Consider the following 22,854-nt stretch of genomic DNA (forward strand, 5'->3'; position numbering starts at 1 on the left):
CACACACACACACACACACACACACACACCTCCCTGTTCCCCGTCCTTGTGTCAGCCGCTGAGAGTTCAAAAGAATCATCTCGCCTTCTCTCTCCCTCTCGATCCCTTCTCCCTCCGCACTTGCCTCTCTGCTCTGCTAATTTATTCTTTTTCTGAGTAAACATCCACTCTGCTTACAATCAAAGAGAAAGGCAAACAAGGAAACAGAACAGAATCAACAGAGCCCCATTGGAATTGTAAAGACTGCGCACTCCAGCAGAATGCTAAAGTTGGTATCGGAAGCGAGGGATTTTGTCAAAGACAAAGGTTAGGCGAGTGCAGGGCCGTAGTCAATTCACATCAGACAATGTTTTTTCTGAGGTCAGAGTTAATTAAAATCAAACAGTGTTCTCCGTCTCAGTGTTAAAGTGAGTGCTTATTTTAGAGTTTAAGTGAAAATTAATCCTGTGAGGGAGGAGGGTAACAGTTGACAATGGTGAACTTGTCTGGTACAGGCTGAGAGATTTCATTTTCACATAAAGTGAATGAGATTCTGCCTTTGGCTTTTATTGCAATGATATCCAATTAGCAGTCATGCAGGCACACATTTTTTTACTTCCATTCCTAATTATTGTGATAAACAGCTTTTGACAGCCAAGGCTAACTCTTACAAACACCCGGACATCTGCTGTTCAGATAGCGGCGGCACGTTGTAAGGCACACATAGGCTGTTGAAGCAGCCACAGAGCCATGATAGAGGATAACAAATCCCCTCAGAGCACTACAAGAAAGGAGAACATCAATCTCAGTGACAGAGGCCAATTTCCACCCTTGTTAACTTATTTTAGAGAGAGATGAGGGCAGAGGGAGACATTTTGGGGAAAAAGACGCTGAAAGTGTGCTCAATCTGCCTTCTTGCATTAAGTCATTCATTTATCATTATTGTCTTAACTAAAAGATAATGAGTCTACTCAGCACAGGGTGAGAAATGCAATAGGTAGGGACCTAAAATGTGGTGCAGTGAAAGGTTACATGCAGCAAAAAAGTTTCTCAAACTTCCAAAGTTTAAATTACATATTGCTTTCATTGACATTTGGAAAAGTAAGCTTTTAAACTTCACCCTTAGTTTTATATTTTTAACCATTTTTTAATGAAATATCCAGTCTTTGGGTTCACCTCACAACTCCCCTCTCCACCTCCATCAATCCTTTCCTAATCTATATTCTACAATGCCGTCCTCACTGTCATCTATCCCCCTCTTGTCCTTCCTTTCTCATCTTATTCTGCCCCCCTGGCACTGGCACATGGCACTTCATCACAATCCCAATCGTTCATAATCATCATTTCTCACCTCCTTTCTCCCTTTTCTTCTCGTCTCTCTCGTTTATCCTCGCAATCTTTTTCTGCCATACTCTTACACTAAGCCCTTGGCACACGTGGCCACTAGCAGGAGGTAGCCAAGTCCATACTGCGCAGCTTCAGCGCCAACCAAAATGAGGTTTAACAATTTAACAGCACGATGCAGCGATAAATTCTTATTTTTGCAGAACACAGCTTTTAGAACTATCTTTGAACGGATACATAAAGACAGTCACACACCAATTACAGATGAAGAATGCAGACTGCAGCGATGGATGACAACCTATCATTTCCTCCTCTATGATTTAACTGAGAACCCTCAAGAAGCATCTGAAAAAGGCTTTTTATGCCTAACCACTTAAGTGGAAAACAGTGTTTCCCGTGCTTTGGATCTCTGAATTGAAATGCTTTAAGCCAACCCTGAATCATCCATTTTACTGTAAGGCATTTGTAGATCACTTTGATTCTGGTGCTTATGCTCAAGATGGTGTTATCTGGTACTATAAGCTGCACTATGAGTGTTAATACTGTAGAGTTCTCTTGTGTTCCTCCCCTCTCCCTCCTACTCTACCTTTTTTTTTTTTTTTCTAAAATAGACCACCACTGTTGTGCATTGTATCACTCTTCACACCATTTAAGCTCCTGATGTCTTTGTTATTGCAAAGTTTTTCTCCCTGCACTTTGCATTTAGCCACGACAAAACAAAGTTATTCCACCCTTCTGTTTCCTTCTCTCACCTTCTTCTGATCCCTCCATCGTTGCTCCAGCTTGGCATCCAGGTGGTTGGCGGCTGTTGCCCACTGCTGTGCAAGCCGGCGGATTCGGCGCTTCATGAAGCTGAGGGACTCCTTTCCTGCCCCGACCTGGTCCAGCAGCACGGAGAGGTCCGTACGGAAGGCAGCCTGGGAAGGTAATGGATTGAAAGTAAAAGGAGAGATGGAAAGAAGTGAAGAGGGACTGTGAGAATGTGGAAATCGAGCAGAAAGGGTGCCACTGTCATTTGAAATTTTGCACCAGCAAAAAGGGGTGTTAATCTGAAGCTTTTAGCCACGCTGGTGATGTAACTCTAAAGGTGTCACTGTCAGTAGGCCCACCACCTTGGTCCAGTTTGAAATGTCTCAACATCTAGTGGATGGATTCACATGAAATTGAGTACAGATATATGGTGCCCAGTTAGTAAGATAGTTATTATTTAAGTGTATTTGGTATGGACATCACAGTAGCATTAGAATTGAATATCTTTGCACAGGAACCAGATGCACTTCAAAGCAAAAACCTAATTTGCAACACCTGTCCTTAGGAGGCATTTTAAAAGTGAAAATAGAAAATAAGAAAAGGAAATACCTCCACAAATCCACACAGAGAAATACATATGCAGAATACAAAACAATGTTGTTTGTCTTTTAGCCATGGTTTAATACCTCTGTCTCATCAGGTCTGAATTTCTATCCATCCAATACTAAACAGTTTGGTTTTCTTTGCAGTGAGACTGACAGCCTCATAAAGCCGTTAGCACGGCTGTGCACTCTCATTTCTGTCTTTTATTCACCTGAATGCTGTTAAAACCCACTGGATTGCTGAGAGCAAGTACGCAAAGATGTGAAAGAGGAGTGTGTCATCTGCAGATTTAAGAACCTCAGCTGATGTAACCTGTGAATGTAAATATTTTTCTCGGGTGTGATGGTAATTCTTTATTCTCTGGAAATGCAGGAAACCCTTACTGGTAGATTTTTAAAAATAATAAACAATTTTGCAACATGATGCAATATTTTCCCTGTCAATGCTAATATTTTAGAGAAGTACTGCGAGACAGATTGTGTCCCAGAGAACCTTATTTCCTTTGCTATGTGTTTACTATTTCAAGGCTGCCAAAGAAAAGTTACAACAGCATGCATTCTCCAACTAATGCTAGAAACACTCAGTATACTACTTTTCTCCTCTGAGAGCAACCTCAGCTCAGCCCTGTTTTTGTGCAAGATACGCTAAGACTGTAATCCACAGTTCAGTAACTCGGATCACAGGGTAAGATGGTGATACAAGTTTTCATTTACACTGAGATTCTGCCCTACCTCCCTGAAAATTTCACTGCTGCCACAAATAAAGTGTAAAAAGCAAGGTAAACCATATCCACGAAGATATAGTGCACACACATCACTTTCATACTACTTTAAACATTCAGGATTGCTTTGTGTTCCCACACAAACACTGCAGAGGGCTCACCAAGCTGCTGTAACTGGGGACAATACCTAACACTAAAGTCCACTGCATGAATAGTGGAGTTTTCATCAGTAAGCGCCGCTGTAAATTGCTGTCGAAGTGCAGGTTAACAACTGCTCACAGGAATTTTTAGGCTGCACAGAGAACTACTGGAAACTTCCAAGAATGGACGTGGGGTTTAAATTTCTGGCAGTTCAGGGCAGCCTGAGGTGCATGACAGTTGACCCCCTAGCCCCTCATCCAGGTGAGGCGTTCACATGTAAATGTGAATGCTGTGAGCTGTATGAATGGATAGTAAGGGGAATTTGAGAGGTTACACTTTTTTTTTCTAAAAGGTGTGACTTGAGGGTGTCTTCATGTTTTTTTCTAAATCATTTGTACCCCAATTAAAGACTAATTTTTGGACTAGTTATCTTCTTTTCTTATTCAAGCATTGCAGGTATGTGTTAAGGTACGTCACATATATGTGGTCCCATGCAGAGGGTGGGCTTTATGTAGGAATATGGTTATTAACGTTAGTAAGGTTAATCTACGTTTTTAGATTAACATACATTTTACCAACAGGTAAGTTCAAGTATAAAGTGAAAACACAGTATTAGGTTCGGTGGTAGGTTTACAGATTTATAACATCAGGAATGTGGACTTTCGTGCAGAAGAGCCAGACTCATTGACGAAAGGAAATTAAAAGATTGATACATGAAACTAGATAAAATGTTTATGGCAAGACCTCACCAGTTCAAAATTAAAGGCCTTTGCACACTGAGTCTTTCCTCTGAAGTTGTCGCACGTCTAAAAATAAATACGACTTCACATTGTGTCAATTACATTTGCATACTGAGTCAGAAACTTTCGTCCGTCATTAAAATTTTCGAACAGGTTTGATTATTTGCGTTTTTCGCATCCGTCAGAAGCCTTTAGAGAGTTGTTTGACCACTTTATACACAGCAGCGACAACACAGAGGAACAGGGTGCACAGAACATTCTATGACTCAGACAGCTCACTTTCAACAGGTCAGATAGTAATATTCAGGTGGATGATGATGAGGAGGAGGAGGATGTGGACCTTACAAAGAATGTGGAGGAAAGAGAGGGAAGGCAGCTCCACCCCTTCAAGCAGCTGTGGTGCTGAATTAAAGACAGGGAGGGAGTGGTGACAGCCAGACAGGTAACTCCAGTGCAGAGAGGCAAAGGAAGAAATGTGTCTTTTTATTTTGTCAAGTATTGCGAATTTTCATAGTACATAGAATAATAAAAGGCATTGGAATCAGTGTGCAAGGTTTCCATCCACAACGTTTATTTCGGATGACGGATTAAAAAAGTATCTGAAAAAAATGGACTCAGTGTGCAAAGGTCTTAAGACAATTTGCTGACTTTAAGGCCTGATATTTAGAAAATTGGACTAAAGGCATTTTAAGACTTTTAAAGTCACCCTGAGCTTGAATAGATGTACCTTATATAAACTATGATGAATGACCTTGTGTGCCACTAGCAATGGTCAGTAATGTTATAAAAAAAGTACACAAAACAGTACACTTCATTTAACTGATTCTTATCAGGGTTCATGCAGCTTTTTAAGAGTAAAACTCAAGCACTTTTCAAGGTACCTAATCAAAAAGGTCCAGACTCTCAAAGCCTTTATCATCACATCGAAATTGTTGCTATGAATATAACTGAAAAATGAAGTTTATTGAATGCAGTTATACCCACAGCAATCAATGTAAATAGCCACTTTGTTTATTTTGCCAGCTTAATTTCATGTTTTGATCAAGATTATTGACTGGATGACAGCAGGTCCTGTTCAGCATCTGTCTGAGTCCTTTTGGATTTTCTTCCCCAAACTCCATTTCTGCAATAGCTGTTTTTGTCATGCTTTATGCACACTTTACACCGACATCATTTTAAACGGTGCAGTGAAGACTTTCCTTATTCCATTCCATGAACATCCAAATTCAAAGTTCCTTATTATTGCTGCACAGGCCCAGAGGGCACCTTCACCTGCACTCTGCCGACAATGTGAGGAACAAAGTAGTTGATATTAAAATATAGGCAATTTCATTGGCCTGTGATAAAAAGCAGTTAAAAAGAGTGGAGAATTTTCCTTCCCTTTATAAAAGTCAGCGAGGAGAATTAGTCAAGACTTTTCCTACTCACTTCATGAATGTCACAAATTATGTTGCTGTTAAGAAGCTGGAGAGCATGAGAGATAGCTACAGTAGATACTGTACGCGTAAGTACGTTTTTGTGGGTTTGACCCTGTGAACTGCTCACACTACTGTTAGTGTGTATTAGTTTGTCTCTGTAAGGAATTAAAGTATTACTGCTCCATGATCTCAAAGTCAGTGTTGAGAAAAATAGAGGGTAGAGGATAATGACGATGGGGATCAGGCCTGTTTTAATTAGTACAGAGTGAAGAGGGTCAGATGAAGGTTAACTATTATGAAGTGATGGGTGCAGACTGCTCTTATTACTGAACAGCATCTTCTGGACAAAAAGACTGGTAGCACTCTTATTCTCCCTCCTTCGACTGGTACTGTGGACATGTGACTGACAGCTTAACAACGGCCATTAATCACTCTCCTCATTTGCAATTTTCTGTCTTTGTTGTTATTAAAGGCTGTCTAAAACTGAAAGTACAAAGGCAACAATTTGGGAAGAAATAATGGAGTGAGAAATTTTTTTTTTAATAGTATTTCCATTTGTTTAAAAACTGTAATTATAACACCACCATGTCAACTCCAGAAGCTGACCAAAAAATATTACATGTCTATTTTTGTACTCCCTCGACTCTACTCCATTTTAGGGCTGAAGATGTGAGTTTCCATTTTTCTCAAAGACATTAAATAGTGAAGCCAGCAATTAAAATTTAAGATACTTAATAGATGTTTATTTAGGCAGCAACAGCACAGAAAGGCTTAATGATATAGGGTTTATAGAAGGGCAATGTCATGAGATAAGAATCATGATTTTCTTTCTCTTCACACTAAGCATTTAAGTGGTCTACATTTGAAAACCTCTACTTTTTCCTACACAGAAAAAAATAAAATAAAAAAAATATAGCAAATGCTACCCCCTTAATCAGCTGCATTCTTCGGCCCTCATTTTACTTTCATAGTATTTTACGAATTTCCAGAGGAACTGTTGCCCTGATTCCCCACTGTAGTATTTCCACATGACCTTAGTGAACTGAACGCAATTGGAAAGTCTGAGCTAATAGTCTCACTGCTCTTTGTGAGCTGCTTTTTTAAACAAACAAACTGGAAACAGAGCAGATCTGCAACTGGGCTGTGTCTACGCGACCTTAATAAGTGTTTAACCCCCAGCTTGTGAGTCATAGGTATTAACTAGGAAGGTGAGGTACCTGTGAAAGTAATGGCCACAAGCTGAGAAAGCAGTATTCTGAAGGTGAAGGTATTGTATTGTCCAGAGCATTTTATTTTGCTCATTACCACATTCAGAACAAGGCTGGGAAGGATGAAATATATATCTACTGGTTTGCATACTTGGACTGAGCTGTGTAGACGATACTCCCACAAACTGCATCTGCACTTTCTCATCGTAGACAGAAACTGAATTGCTTTACCTCTATTGTACCCTTTGGACTATACATACTATTTAGATTATTGTTATCAAAATTAAGGCATTTATCATTTCGTAAAACTTGGTGACCCGAGTGTGTTTAAATGATTAATTTAATGTAAATTAAATGAGGGATCTCAATACTTTAAAGGCACTGTATGTAATAAAGTGATGTTCATGTTTGAATGCATGTGAGCAGAATTGTTAGTTGCTATGTTGAGGCGGTGAGCCAGGCATAATTGTGTGTTTACTGTGCATCCATCAACTGGCAGCCTTCACCCACTGTGCATGTGTATTTCCGAATATATATGTATGTATGTTTGACATAGCCATAATAACATTGTATTTTGCCGGTGTCTGTTTGTGAGTACCGCCCTCACCTGTCTCTTGGGGGCCTTTGGCTGCAGTATATACTGAGTGGGAGGGCTGCTGTGGTTCCTCCAGGCCAGAGGGGGGCAGAACCACTCCACCTCGCTGAGGTAGACGAGAAAGGAGCAGTCTGAGCCGTCAACACCGTAGAAGGCATAGCAAGGGTCCGATGTCCAACGTGCACGCATCCACTGGATGGTAAACAGAGAACACATACATTAAAAGGGACAGTTCATCCCAAATTATTTTTTTTTTTACCTCTTACCTGTAGTGCTATTATCATTAAAAATTGTTTTGGTGTGAGTTGTCAAGTGTTAAAGATATCAGCCATAGAGATGTCTGCATTCTTTCCAATAGATGAAACTTGATGGTACTCAGTCTGTGGTGCTCAAAGCACCAAAAAATCGATTTGAAAAACTCAAGAGCAATGTACTCGAGATAATCCACAGACCTTGTTGTGAGCAGTTTCATGCAGGAACTAGTTTCCAGCTACTTAACAACACCTGCCAACAGTATCGCTGCACAGAAGGAAGTGTGCATCTACTCATGGATGAGAGGCTCGTGCTTGTGACGCAACATGAGATGTAAACATTAATGCCGTCCTCCTCGGTTGAGCTGTAACATTAGCTAGCTCAGTGGTACTAGGTGAGCTAGCAGTAAGATTGGTGGCCGTAATTCAGTAGAAAGATAATATTTAAATTGTATTTTTTTGGCATTTTGAGCACCACAAATAGAGTACTATCTAGTTCCATTATATTGGAGAGAAGGCAGACATCTCTACGGCCGATATCTCCAACACTCTGTAACTCACACAGAAACAATTTAGATTGTTGAATAGCACCACAGGTAAAAGGGAAATTATGTACTTTCATTTTTAGATTGAAGTATTGAAGTACAATTTACATTCATGTACCAACAAAATCTTTTTAAGGGATTATAAATTATTTTCTATATCAGTGGTTCCAAAAGGACAATGTTTAACTCAGCAAAAAAGCTGAATGATTATATAAAATTACAGGTTTTACAGGCTAGTACTTTTGCTGTGATAACCTTATACTTGGTGCGGTTTGTCTCTTCTGTATCTTTGTATCTGACATCTCCCACCAAAAGGATAAGTGATTTTGAAGTACCAACTCAAAATCATTACTACAACTCTATACGTTAAGCTGATGTGTAAAAAGCCAAAACAATACAACTTTTTCAAAAAGGAGAGCATTTAAGAGTTTCACTGAAGGAAGTAGGGGCGATAAATAGCGTAACGTGTTAATATATCCTAAAACTTGATTTTATTTTTGTTGTGACATCCCTGTTTACCCATGACCACCTGTCGGCTGGTCCACAACAATGCTGCCAATGAAATAAAAAATGGTTAAGAACACCTGCTGTACCATGGCATTTTAACTAAAAAGAACAGATTGACACTTACATCTACTTTCCCAGGACACTCTGGAAAGCGGGGGTCTCTTGGTACTTCACACTGGCTTGATGTCCCATCTCTCACTGCTGAAAAGACATTGAGTGAAATGTTACCTTCAGTAATAAAACAGGAATATACTTTTTTTGTAGGGCAGCATAATACATTGTTCTTTTTATCATCATTGTGATGTCAATTTGTGCAATTAACACGAGAAAGACTACCATATGGCACTCAGGGATTTTTTTGAGTTAATTCAAAGAGAGTATCAGTAGAAAACTGTAAATATCATTATTTCTTTTACACGTGTCTTTTCTTTTCTTTTTTAACAATCTTTGCGTTTATTGTTGTCATGTAAATGAGAAGAACAGTTGAGAATGATTTGACATATAACACCCCCGTCCCCCTCCCACTACCCTGACAGCAGCACCTGGGGGAATTTGGTAGCTCTGTGTGTTGGTATCGGCCTGGTTTAGGTTCAAGGAAATAGTTAAAATCAAGTCAAACTTGAGGAGGAAGTAGAGGAACGGACTCACTGGCACTGAGGGAGAGGAAGAGAGAAATAAATAGGTCCCAAATAAAATCACATTTCTCTGCCTTATTTTTTTTGTGTATACCTAACCTTTTCAAGTTGCAAGCAACTCATTAAGTCTCCCATACAGTGTGTATGAGAAGGTGGCTGAGTGGACCTTCAGCCTATGAGAATCAAACAAAGGCCAAGGCATCTTTGTGGGAGTTAGAGAGTGAAATCTTTTGTGTGTGAGAGGCCAGAGAGAAGAATAAGTGGGGAAAGGTCAATGATTGTTTTGCTTTTGAAACAGCGCCAAAAATTGACTTCCAGAAGGTAAATAATGTGGGGTAAAGCCAAAACATGTATCAATGTAGCTGGAGTCTATCTTTTGCATACTGGGTCAATGTCAGGTTTGATTTTAGACAGCCTGACCTTGGTGCAGTATATTCGATAAATGAGACTAAGTGGGATAAGGCTGTGACGGGCGCGGATGGAGAAGGAGTGGATTCTGTCCAAAACTTTGTCCCACTTACTTACTTTAAACTCATAGTCTAAATCAGTCTCCCACTGCTTTCTTACCAATAGATCGACTTTGGCCTTTTGAGTTCAGTTCATTTTTGGATTTGTTTAATTTAACAAGCAATTTCTTGTATTTTAGCAGTATACTTAAAACAGTAGAAAGGCGTAACTGATCACACTTTAATATCTGTTTATTTATCGTTTTCTTTATCATTATCACGCTATTCAACAGCATCATGCATAACAAACTTTCCTCAGATCGAACAGCCCTTATTTTTTGCAAGCTGGGCACACCAGGATCCACTCCCGTTTTCAAATCCACGTAAATGATAAATCGATGAATGTCTCTCGTGAGTGAAATACTCTGCATCACCCACGATCGCTGCTTCATTAGTCTAGGCTTAGCTCACTGAAGTCAGTTGGCTTTAATGTGAATATTTATTCTCCAGTGAAAATAACTCTTCCAACAGCAATCAACCAGTATAATATTACCCATCAGCTCATTTAGCAGCATATGGTGCATGTCAAAGCCTCTTACAAAAATCCAGGTTTCACTTCTTTAATCACATCATTTTCCCAAAGTGACTGCAGACATGAAATTGTTTGACCCCCCAGGCTCACCCCTCACAACCACCAGGTTACGGTGTCACTCGCATTAACAGCTTTTCTCCGCTCGCCTGTGGACGTTTTATGGCAATATTCCCTTCTTCCATCATCATTAACATCATCCCCTTCAGCGTATGCCATATGCGCCGCCGGTGCTCATAAATCCCCACGGTGTCTCCTTTGCAACATTGCGCCATATCTGCCTCACTGTAGTGCACACTATTCACTGGGCCTGACAAAGCAGCACAGCCCGTCTCCCGCTGCAGCCAACCGTCCTAGGGTTACGCTAGCAAGTACGTCTGCTCACTTAGGCTGCACTCACTGCATTAATTGCTCCACTGACTTAGTTAACTGCTTCTCTGCTGTCGATGTGAGGAAGAGAGGGAAGAGAGTGACAGAGAGAGAGGGAAGTGAAATGATGTTGTCCGAATAGAAAGCCAGTGCAGCTTCAATTTCTCACTATTTTCCTGTCTGTCAACTCCCCCTCCTTCTCTCCCTCCTTCTCTCTCTGGACCAACGTATTTGCCTTCTCTCTAGGTTCCGTCTGTTTCCATTTGCCTAATGAAAAAGAGACATTTCTCCACATAAGTCTTCCCCGGGGCTTCTCTCCATTGACTGGAAACGCACAAACTGAGACACACACTGCTTACAAATATGATTACAATAGCAACCACTGTAGCAACAATTGGAAATGTGGTCAACTAACTAGATAAAAACTTGACTCCTGTCGCTGCAAGACAGAAAATAAAAGCCTCGCCGGCGCTTCAGGGGAAGAAAATTCTAATCACGTCCTCTCTCTTTCTCTCTCTCTCTCCTGTCGTTCCCTCTCGCACATGCCTGACCACGAGATAAATAAACCGCCACTGAGCCGTATGATAATAAAGTCTGCCGGCAGTGTTTCAATTCATCTGTGATTAGAGAAAGCAGCAGTGTTTTCATTTTGGCGTGTGCCATCGTCCCTGCAGATGCGGTGGGGAAAAACAAAAGGAGATGTAATGCTCATTTATTCTCATGTAAAGAGTTGGGCAATTATCCTCAAGAGAAAAAGTGAGAGGAGGAATAAGGAAGACAGAGTGATCATAATGGGGGTTATATTATGTGTGTGTGCAAAACTGTCAGGCTGGCTGTTATTTAGGTTTTGATTAAAAATGTGCAAGAGCAAGAGAACAGAAAAACAACAGGGCTGGATGTGAGCAATAAAGTAATGATGAGATATTCAGAGATGACCACAGTGTCCTGCATGCACCGCAGTGCTTCAAAGATGAATTGAGCACTCACATCTATCTCTCACTTTCCTAAAAATAAAATCAATCTGCTATCTATCTATAAACATCTCCTGATTTTGACTTAAGTGAGAAAAAGGCAAAACTCTGAATCTGAATCTTTTCAAATTTTGGGTTGATGTTTTTGACGACCTATTTTTAACTTTACTGCTGTTATACGCGCATTGTTACAATATTGTTTTTTATGGTTTAATGTTTTTGTGTGGGAAATATCAAACAGAAACTGTCACCTGTGTATTTTGGCAAGGTGTCAGAAGTAATTTGTGTCAGTGGAAAAATCAGCTAGTTAAACAAGTTTGTGACAGTGTGTGTGTGTGTGTGTGTGTGTTTGTGTTTGTCTCTCTGTCACTTTCTCTGCATGTGTGTGTGTGCAGATCTGTTTTGTATTCTCTTCTGTTTTGTTGTAACAGCAGCAATTGAAGTTTATCTCCACCACAAGCTGACAGCTGCGCGTGAGTCCAGCTGTGCTTCAAGCTGAACATTACTGAAGAATTACACTTAATGTGACTTTTTCTTTTCTTCGCTCAACCTTCTCCCCACGCCCGCTCGAATGGTTAGAGCCCAGGACATTGACAGTGTGTATCACATTGTCCTAATTGTATGTATCTCTTCAGCAGTATTAAGTATTGTGTATTATTCTTTGCTTTTTGGGGTATTTTGCTGACATAAGTTTGTTTAGCCAGATTTGTGTACTTGTATATGCTGTCACATGGGTGTCTGCCATGTGTGGATTATGTCATTTTTTTATTGTGTATGTTTAATTTTTTGACCACTATTGTAAGTCGCTTTGGCCAAAAGTGTCTATCACATAAATGCAAGGTAATGTAACAAACAGACTGAAGAGGGCGTACAACAGGAATTCAGTGTCAATTGTGAATGTGCAGGTATTTGAGATGAGTGGTTTGGATGAAATGCTTCATGCATAAAACCATTGACTTATTTACTGTTCTTGTGATTTAATTGTGCTGTATAGTTTATTTTTATATGGCTGTTTGTAATAAGGGCTGATCTACAGCATGATGAACTCCTAAAGTCTTCCGACAGGGACAATAAAGCGGAGATGGGGACTCGAGTCATTGTGACTTGGACTCGAGTCGACTCGAATCGCTGTTTTGATGACTTGTGACTTGACTTGACAAAAAATAAAAGACTTGAGACTTGACTCAGACTTGGAAGTTAAAGACTCGGGACTTGACTTGACTTGAGACATGATGACTTGAATGACTTGAGTGTTATTCACATCATGTTTTCGGTTAGAATATGAAATTAATAAATTAATTTAAAAATTAATGTTGATCACCCGGTAGGAGCGCAGGCTGAGAATGGCGTTGTCATGATTGGATCACTACCATGTCAATCAGTCATGCCCTCTCTACGTACCTTACGTGTTTATTGGAGAAACAGGCCCTCTTATATCAGATAGACATCAACATGTCAGCGGGAGGGGTACCGAGAGTCATCGTCTTCGGCTTTCGGAATTACCATTATTACGGCAAAAGACGAACAGCACAGTGCAAGACATGCGGCATACACATCTCGGACAGCCAGGCGACAACTTCAAACTTTGTTCGTCATTTGAAGAGCCATTCTGCCCAGTAAGTGCTTGTCAATTAGCTAATATTATCTGGTTAGTCGGTGGTTACCTAATGTTAGCTTGATACGATACGGGGGTGGGCGGGTGGGTCGGTTTGGTGGAAGTTGTTTTTTAATTTATTTGCTAACATTAACCCCAGAAAACGTGAGCGAACATTCCGACCTGTTCATCACAAGACCGGCTGTACGTTTTATGAACGAGCAACACAGGGTTAAATGAGCTAAATGGGTGATTTTGGCCGCTGCCTTGGTTAGTGTGTGTGTGTGTGTGCGCGCATGTATGGGGGTCGTCCCTGCAAAGTAAACATTGCAGCGATGAAGTCAATGTTTACTGACAGTTACTTATATCTTGTCTTTTCACTTTATTAAGATCAGATTCTGCAGGTAAAATTACAATAATAAGGTGACTTGACTTGGACTTGACTTGACCTATTACAGGACTTGACTTGACTTGACAAATACGCACGGAGCAGTTCAATGTCCTTCCTTCTCATTCTATTTCTATGATTCATGACATCACTCAATTCTTTGTTCAGACGTTATGCTTTCTATTAAAATCCAGGAAGAGGAAGGTTATTTAAGAATGGGAGTGGCCTATTTGAATCCCTTTTGTTTGAGACCATGCTGCAAGGTGAGTGTGTTTGCTGAATGCTGCAAGGTGAGTGTGTTTGCTGATTCTGTGAGTTTATCTTCTCTATCTCCTTTAACTTTAGCCTATATTGGCGTTGTGATATGTAGCGTGTGAAATAGGGTATGGTGAATGTGCTAGGAAAGGTAGCATCGGCACGGACACTACCTGGAGCTTGCATAAACGGAGCCTGGGTTTGTTGAAGGTGGCGGTGCTGTTTGGGCTGAGAAAGCCATGTGTAAGTAAGGTAAAGGAGGTTATTGGGTTGGTGTGGGGAGCAGTGAGACCTGGCATTAGGGGAGTGTCTCTGGGAAGCCACAGATCACTGTCTAGCCTCCTGGAGGTGTCATGGGACCAACTAGACGAAACACCGGTGAAAGGAGGTTCCCACCTGATGACCCCAAAGACGTGTTAGTTATCACTGCTCACTGGTCTGTATAGTTAAGCCTTGCCATAATAGCTTATCATAGGGCTTAGGAGGTTATTCACTGAGCGCTGATCCTTTCTCTAGAGCACAAATTTCTTGTGTTTATTTGAAAGGACTTCATGTGTATACATGATGTAAAGTAAAATGAGAGGGTAAAGGTATTTTGCACTCGATGATGATGATGACGACGACGACGACGACGACGACGACGACGACAGGTACTGTACCTCTTCCTTGCACCATGCTGTTTTGTAGTATCTGCTCCACCCTGGTGGCCATGTTGGAGACATTCTGGGCTATAGCTTGGATCTTCTCCACCAGGCCAGCTGGTTGAAATCTGCACACACAACAACACACAAACCTGATGAGGAATAGATACAAAGACATGTTAAAACCAGTGGTACCCTCACACTGTTGTCACACACTCTAAACTCAATTTAAACGAAAGGGGAACCTCTACTTTGTAGCTCTCATCACCCATTATTCCTCTCCCCATGGTATCACTTCACTTCAGTCACGTGCTCGTCTCTCTTTGTCTTTTGGCTGTATCTCATTGGTGTTTCTAATTTTCCTGTCTCACTCTTTTCTCCCTCTGCTGTCCCTTGCTTCTCTTTCTCTCCTTCCCCTCCCTCCCTTTTTACATCTCAACAGATGTATAAGTGTTAGTGGGAGATGCAAATTGTTAGACACTTGGTTGGAGCGTGAAATAGAAAAAGGCCTGCGCTGTTAATACCACTTCCTCTGTTGGGTGAGAGACTTCCCATTCACATAATAACATGGGTGGGAAATGTGTGTGTGTGTGTGTGTGTGTGTGTGTGTGTGTGCATGTGTGTGTTTGCTGTGTGAATGTGTTTGCATCTGTTTGTGTGCTGCTGATTGTACTTGTGCATATTTCTGAAGCATCTGACTGCATGATTGCACATCACGCAAAACAAAGCCTGCATACCCACACATGCTCATTCTGCTGGGCCCATTATGTCCATTCAAATGACTTGATTTCAGTGTGCACCATGTTTGTGTGTGTGTGTGTGTGTGTGTGTGTGCTTTCCTCTTTCTCTGTATTGTCTAATCAGCAGATGGTATTAACCCTCATTAAAGTCAGAGGATTAAATGCAGCATAATAACACATCATCAAAGATTATGATCAGAATTATTGATTATGTGTGTGTAAGTGTGTGTGTGTGTGTGTGTGTGTACAGGATGGGATGCAAGGCCACTTAAAGAACTACATGCCAACAGCAGCTGCATGACACCAAACTAAATAAATAAATCATGGGACGAGGGAATAATACGAAGAAACAAAACTGTTTGTTGCTTTGCGAAGAGTAAACAAAAAAAATGGGAGGCAGCCATCAAAGTCACAGGCAGTCTCCACGCTCCATTAACAGCTTTGTAAGTGCCACTTGTAAGCGTCGCTAAGTGTGTTTGCGACCTGTTTAATATGTTCGCTACAACAGAGAAGTCATTATTCTCTAGTGCGTGTATATTTCAGGGGCAACAGCTGTCTCTGAAACCTTATAAAAGTTTGTGGAAATGTGAAAATATGACAAAATGTTCAGTATTTCTGTTGCATAAAATAAAGCTTTCATCCATTAAGGAAGTTAATTTTCTTTTATCAAAATCATAAAGCCATTGTTCAGTATTTTTGGGATGATCTAATTTTATATTTCTGTTCATAATTTAACTTATTTTAAAATAGATTTAACTTGTGTAGCTTGCCATTTCTATTATGTATTCATACCATGTTCTTAAATGTACTGTGTGTTTTCATCGTGCATTTCCATTTGACTGCTGCACAACCAATTACCCTATGGGCACAATTAATGTGAAAGTCAGAGCAAAATCTTTTTCCAGTCCCTGACACTCCAGCTTCATCAATCCATCCATCCATTTATTGCACTTATGTGTGTCTGGGACCGCTGCTGCAGCAAGCTAGGCAAGGTAGCTCATACGTCCTTCTCCCTAGCCATGTCCTCCAGCTCTTCCTGGGGGATCCCAAGGCGTTCCCACACCAAATGTGAAACATAATTCTTTCAGCATGTTCTGGGTTTGCTGCATGGTCCCTTCCCTGTTTAACATGCCTCAAATACCTCCACAGAGAAGCGTCCAGGAGGCAGCAAACCACCTTAACTGATTCCCCTTAATGTAAAGGCCCCAGACCCTGCAAAGGAAATTCAACCAGTAAATCAAGAGCTTTGCCTTTAGGCTCAGCTCCCTCTTCACCGCGACAGTCCAAGACAGCGCCTGCATTGCTGCTGATGCGTTACCAATCTGCCTGTCAATCTCCATCTTACCTTTACTACTGAACTAGATCCCTAAATACTCAAATTCTTTCACTTCAGGAACTGACTTTCTCCAAACCCTGAGGGTCTGTGCACCTTTTTTGCAGCACAGTAGCATGGCCTTAGACGTGGAGGTGCTGACCATCATTCTTGTCGCTTCACACTCATCTGCAAACCACCCAGCATTTTGCATAAGTGACCTCCCATTTTCATACCAGGTAAGGATATACTATGACAACATAAGCCCCTTTCAAACATGCACAGCAAACCTTACATTGCTTAGACGTTACACGGAGGGGCTGTATGTGAGAACGCAAACATCTGAATCAGGTTGATCGGACATTTAACAGACTTGATCCTGTCAGTTCCCTCGTGAAAAGTCTATGTAATGTCTGACTGAGCCTATGTGTGAATAGAGCAAGTATTTGTTGAGACAATTCCAAGTGAGCAAGTGGGCATGTTGATGACATTTCTATCATGAGGCTTGCGCAAAACCAGAAGAAAACAAACATCTGAAGGTGAAGAAGGAAGGTCATTTACACAAAGACTGCAGCAAAAATGTCTAACAGGAGAGACGACAAGATTCAGGAGCTTCTGTCAATAAGGGCCGCAGCTGAAATTGTCAGACAAATTAAAGGAACAGCAAGAGACTCTGTTGTTTATGACTGGGTTCATGGGACTGTCTGGGTTCATGTAAGGAAACAGCTTCAGTTGCTTTTTTTGACTCTCCTAATGTTGGATCACTTCTGGGATCACTAGGTTTTTCAGGGCTGTTCTTGCAGTGTAAATAGAAACTGTGCAATTTTTAATTTTTGCCAGTGTGCTTATTTAGAGCCACAAATGGCATTCTTTTTACCTGTAAAAGGACACCAAATTGAAAATCTCCACAGTGTAAATAAACCTTTCCAAACACGCTCCGTGTGAAATCACCCTGTAACAGAGTTATCTTTGACAGAACCAATTATAATTTCACTTCTCCATTATGTGCAAGTGAGGCAAATACAGCGTTACTAAAGATATTACCTTATATTGTCTTATAATGAGAGCCAGCATTATATTAGGCTATAAAATTATATTAAAACATTAATATTATTACATGGAGCATTTCACAAAAGTCCTCCTCTGTAGAAGATTACAGCTGCCATGGTACCTATCCTATAAAAGTTGCAATGTATTTGGCCTGGAGGACAAAACCTCTGCTTGGTAAGCTGAGTAACCCCTGTTACTGTAAAGCTCTCTTTGGGGGGCTTCTCTGTGACTGTGCAAGCCGGCCTCTATAAGACTTGACCTTCTAATCTCACCTTTAGCGTCTGCAACAATGTGAACTCATCCCTTGAGATGAACACAAGAAAAGGAGAACGGGAGGGAGCCATAGACGGAGAGACTAGGGTAGAGAAATGAATGAAAAGCTGACACGGAGCAGAGAGGACTGCATAACGAGATCCAAAGAGGACGAGAACAAAAAGACAGACGGAGAAACACACAGTGAGAGTTGAGGAAAAACTGGAATAAAAGTACGCAGAAAATAAAGAGAGGGAGATCAACCATCGACAGCAAACAGACCAAGAGTACCAGGGGGACCTTTGTGTTAAAAAAAAAGAGAAATAATAAAATAAAAAAATCCTCTGCGCCTTCATGTGAAAGCCAACAAAACAGCTTGACTGAAACATTAAAATGATGATTAGGATCAAAGAATACAGGGATATACATATTTGATGGCCCACTGTTGCGTGCTACTCGAAATGAAGCCTCCTTCCTTTTGATGAATGTAGACAGTTGGCTCTTTTACAAATGAGGGAAACAAAACAGAAATGAGGGAGAGCAAAGAGAAGACAAATTGGGAGGAAAGTATAGGGAGAGAAGAAACCGGTGAGAGGAAATTCACTGACGGATGCCGAACAGAAGTAAAACACCCTGAGAAGAAGAAACTGAGAGAGGCGGTAAGAGAAAATCAATGATGACTAGGGGGAGAGTTTCTAAGTATAAAAAAATGTGTTCTTATACTCCCCTTGTTTCTTTCTCCCTCCCTAACTCTCTATCTAATGAGCTCATCCTCTTAAGGGAAGAGGACAGTTCTGGCAGCATCCCATCAACCAAAGCTGTCCGGGGCAAGAGATGCATGTGACAAGGCATCAGCATGAGGGTTTGTGTGTCTGTTTGCTTGCGTCCTGACTTATTCCGCCCCATGGCGTGGTGTTAAAACATCACACTCAGCAGCGCTTAGTCCACCGCTTATTTCGACACAAGTGCCAACACACATGCATCAATGCACACAGATGTATACTGACTTTTTTTCATTTACAATGGTCCAAAAATTAGGTTTAAACAGCATTGTTGATTTCTGCTGTGGATCTACGCTCAGATCAACAGAAATTTAAAGAATTTAGGCCAAATCCACACTAATATCTTTTTTATTTTAAAACAACAACAATCTCTGTGGACACAAGTGTCTTAGCACCATTTGAGAAATAATTTCTGTCCACACTAACGTGCTTGAAAACACGTTCAAGCTCACTGGGTATGAATGCCGATGTTAACAGGAAGCAGATCGTCTACTCTGTTGTTGGTTGCTTACTTACAGAAACTACTGCTGATATGGCACAAACTAAAACCAGTGACTCCTTTGCTTGGACCGACAATGAGGAGGAAGTGTTACTGAAAGTTACACGTGAGTATAAGGCTGTCAAGGGAGTAGAAATCAGATCTGCTAAACTGTTAAAAAGCAAATGCGACGACATGTTGGATCGGTACAGGCAGTGTGCATTATCCATTGCCAGAGGAAGCTATAGCAATGGGAAAGGAGTGACCAAACAAAAAGGACAGAATTTAAAAGGTTTGTTAACCTAGCTATGATGTTGTGACCTGACAAGCTGTGACTCATAAGACTAAATCTGGAAGCAAATGTGGGTGTTACTGTCATCATCGTTTCCAAAAGTCTCAGTTTCTGCCCATTAAAATGCAATCATGGAGTTTTCAAACTTAAACGGGGTCGGCAGTATTTTCAAAGGTCTGTTTTAGGTGTTCCACAATGTTGGAGGAGTGTGGACGCTAGGCATAAACACAGCAATAGCTATGCATTTAAATATAAAAACATATCAGCGTGGGTGTAGCCTCTGTGTCTCCTTTGCTTTGCTGATAACTTCCAGCGAAGCTTGCAGTATGACATCGACTTGAGAGCTGTGGAAAAGAAGGCCTCCTGGGATAAAGGTTGTTACTGACGGAGCTTAGATGGGTGCTTAAGGGAGGAGAAATAGGTAAAGCCAAGCCAGAGCAGTGATCTTCAGAGAACGTGTGCCTAAGGGGAGACTTACCAATCTCCTCTCTCATCTGCTGCGCGGTAAAACCGAGTGAATCAACTCCGCATCCTTTTTTCCCCTCCATCGTTCCCCTCTCTCTCATTTTTTTCAGGCTCTCCTCCCTCCCTCGTTATGTTCCCTCCGTTTTCTGCTCTAACGAGTGGCTGCCCCATGGGCGAATCGCAGGCTGGGGCCTCAGACATCAAGTCCCATTCGCCGCTACACGGGAGTGTGTCAGCACCAATGAAGCTCACGCAGAGATGAGGCTCCCGCCCAGTGTGTGTGTTAGTGAGTGTGTGTGTGTGTGTGTGTGTGTGTGTGTGTGCCTTTCTGTGAATGCGTGCCTGACTGGCCTGGATTTGGGTTATGTTTTTATAAAGCTCTCTCTTCCCATTTGCTCCTTTCCCCGCTGGCTAAAATCACACTTTACCACGTCACTCATACTCAACTACATCTCTCACACAGCCTCTCTCGCTCTGCGTATACAGTATGTGCGAGAGCAAGAGAAAGAGAAAGAGCAGAACGTCAAAAGGGGGACAAAGAGCAAGAAAGGAGAGGCAGAGAGAGTGGAGAGTACGAGACAGAGAAATAGAGACAGGAAGAGAGGGGAAATGAGTGATGGAATGAAAATCACTGAACTGAAGAGAGACTTAGGTTATCCCTGACGGTGTGTGTGTGTGTGTGTGTGTGTGTGTGTGGCCATTAATCCTGCAGGCTATGGCCTCTGTCAGGGGTCTGCGCCCTGGTCTCACGCCCAGACTGGTTTTAACAAGTGTTACCTCAGGTGAACTAATACATGGACACACACATGCATGACAATTTTACACACAAACTCACACACACAGACATACACAGACATACACACACTCTCGTTAAACACATATTATTCTCCTCCTTCAGCGGGGAGACATCAAAGGAACATCATCAAGACAAGAAGTGTGTATGTGTGTGTATGTGTTTCTACTCCCCCACCAGTTTCCTCAGTCGATACTCTTTTCATTCTGCTTCCTGAATCAAAACTCTCACTCCTGCTATTAAAGCTGCTTCGCTCCGAGGATCCATTCAGTCCAAACAACACTGTACTCAGAAAATAAAATGGATTTTGTTTTGTTCTGATTTTGATTTCATATTGTTCACAGAGCGCCACTGTCGATGCGAACGAATTTCAAGGAGAACTCAACCAAGAATTAAACAAAGAAATGTGAACTTTGTGTAACAGAAGTTTCTGTGATAAATCTCTGAGCTCGCAGGAAGTTTTCTTTAGCTTGCTGAACAACGTTTGGCATCTGTAGGGAGTTTCATGTTTATAACCCTCTGCGGCTTGCGTCAATTTGTACACACATCATTTTAAATGAGCCGTCAAATGCGAGTCATGTTTACAAGTCGCACATTCTCAATTCCTGTTCTCAGAGCTTGATTTAAAAGTAGCAGCAAAAATAATTTTTCGTTTCAGTGAATCAGAATGCAAACAAAGGAAACAAGCTGTGAATTTCAGAAACATGTCCTCAGACTGAACTGAAACTGTATGTAGGAGTTTCAGGCTAATCTTGCTGGTGTGATCACAGATTTTATTACAACCAAAACACTGAATCATGCCACTTAGTGCTTTCATTTAGTCGTCTTTAGAGCTGTTGTAAAAGAAATGTTGCAGCTCATGGAAATGTAATATTTTGCAGATAATATAACAATACTTTAAAACAAGGCTGGGCAATATATTGGTATTAATAGTATAATTAAAGCCTGCAGTACAATAAAGTGATGTAAATTTCATGAACATCACAGACTTCTCTTAGTCATTATATCCACATTGCAGATGATTATTAATCAAAAATCCCTCAACCCTACAATATCGTCACAATATCGATGTCACGGTATTTAAAAAGTATTGTGATATCTGGATTAAAATAAAAAACAATGCCCCCTTCACATTGCATTATCACTTGATATTTGATTAAGCAGTCACTGTTACTTCCATTAGGGGTAATACATACAGCGGGTAGTCAACATTAGCATTTTGTGAAAATGGACCACAACTGTAAAGGAACTAAATCAGCATTGCAATCTCTGCTACAAATGTGGGTAATAGGTTGAATGCCAGCTGTGTGTAATGGGGCATCTAGCCAAACTAAAGGAACTGCTGCTGGGGATTAAGTCTGGGTCTCCGCAGTGGTAGCTGAGTGCTTTTTTCCCCCCAGTACTACTCAGGCACCCCAACTAAACCCTAATATAATGCTATTTTTAACATGCATGCTGAATTTCACCCCCACAAGACCAGCTCTGCTAAGAATACATGTAAAGGTAATGTGAAAATTAAACTACTTAGGCTAATGTAAACACTGTCAATTGGCATTGTGAATAATTCAAAGGTAGGGCTGGGCGATATGGCCTAAAAAAAAAATCTTCGTTTTTTTTCACAAAAAAATCCGATTCACGATTTAAATCGATTTGTTTCCCCTCCTAGTTAAAAAAATAAATAAATTGCGGCCTGGTAGCACATACCTGGGGTCCAAAGCTTTCAGCATGTGAATAAACCCCAGCTTTTCCACGGTAGCCTATATATGGGCACCAATATACATGGCAACTGCATCTGTGATCGCTTTCCACCGGACCCCTTTCTTATCCTACGGCAGTGTTTCCCCTACCATCATATTGGATCACAACAGAAGTCATTTAAGGTTACCTTTCCTATAGAACAGGTCTATACCTTGTCCTTTTATTAAACAAACTAAATAGCCTTATGTTACAGGCTGAGCCTGATGTGTGTGGCTTGTGTGTGTGTGTGTGTGTTGAGCTGT

At 41.1% G+C, this 22,854-nt stretch overlaps 1 protein-coding gene across 1 annotated transcript in view; it reads right to left on the reverse strand.

The window, feature by feature from the left end:
- Nucleotides 1-22,854, reverse strand: part of LOC126389793 (alpha-1,6-mannosylglycoprotein 6-beta-N-acetylglucosaminyltransferase B-like) — a 157,916-nt gene that overhangs the window by 76,911 nt on the left and 58,151 nt on the right. The window contains exons 4-7 of the mRNA XM_050043670.1: nt 14,709-14,818; nt 8,927-9,003; nt 7,512-7,691; nt 2,076-2,240 (exon numbers count right to left, since the gene is read on the reverse strand). Of these exons, the coding sequence (XP_049899627.1) occupies nt 2,076-2,240; nt 7,512-7,691; nt 8,927-9,003; nt 14,709-14,818 (532 nt within the window). The remainder of the gene's footprint in view (nt 1-2,075; nt 2,241-7,511; nt 7,692-8,926; nt 9,004-14,708; nt 14,819-22,854) is intronic.

This window comes from Epinephelus moara, chromosome 5, assembly GCF_006386435.1.
Source record: "Epinephelus moara isolate mb chromosome 5, YSFRI_EMoa_1.0, whole genome shotgun sequence".
Lineage (NCBI taxonomy): Eukaryota > Metazoa > Chordata > Actinopteri > Perciformes > Serranidae > Epinephelus > Epinephelus moara.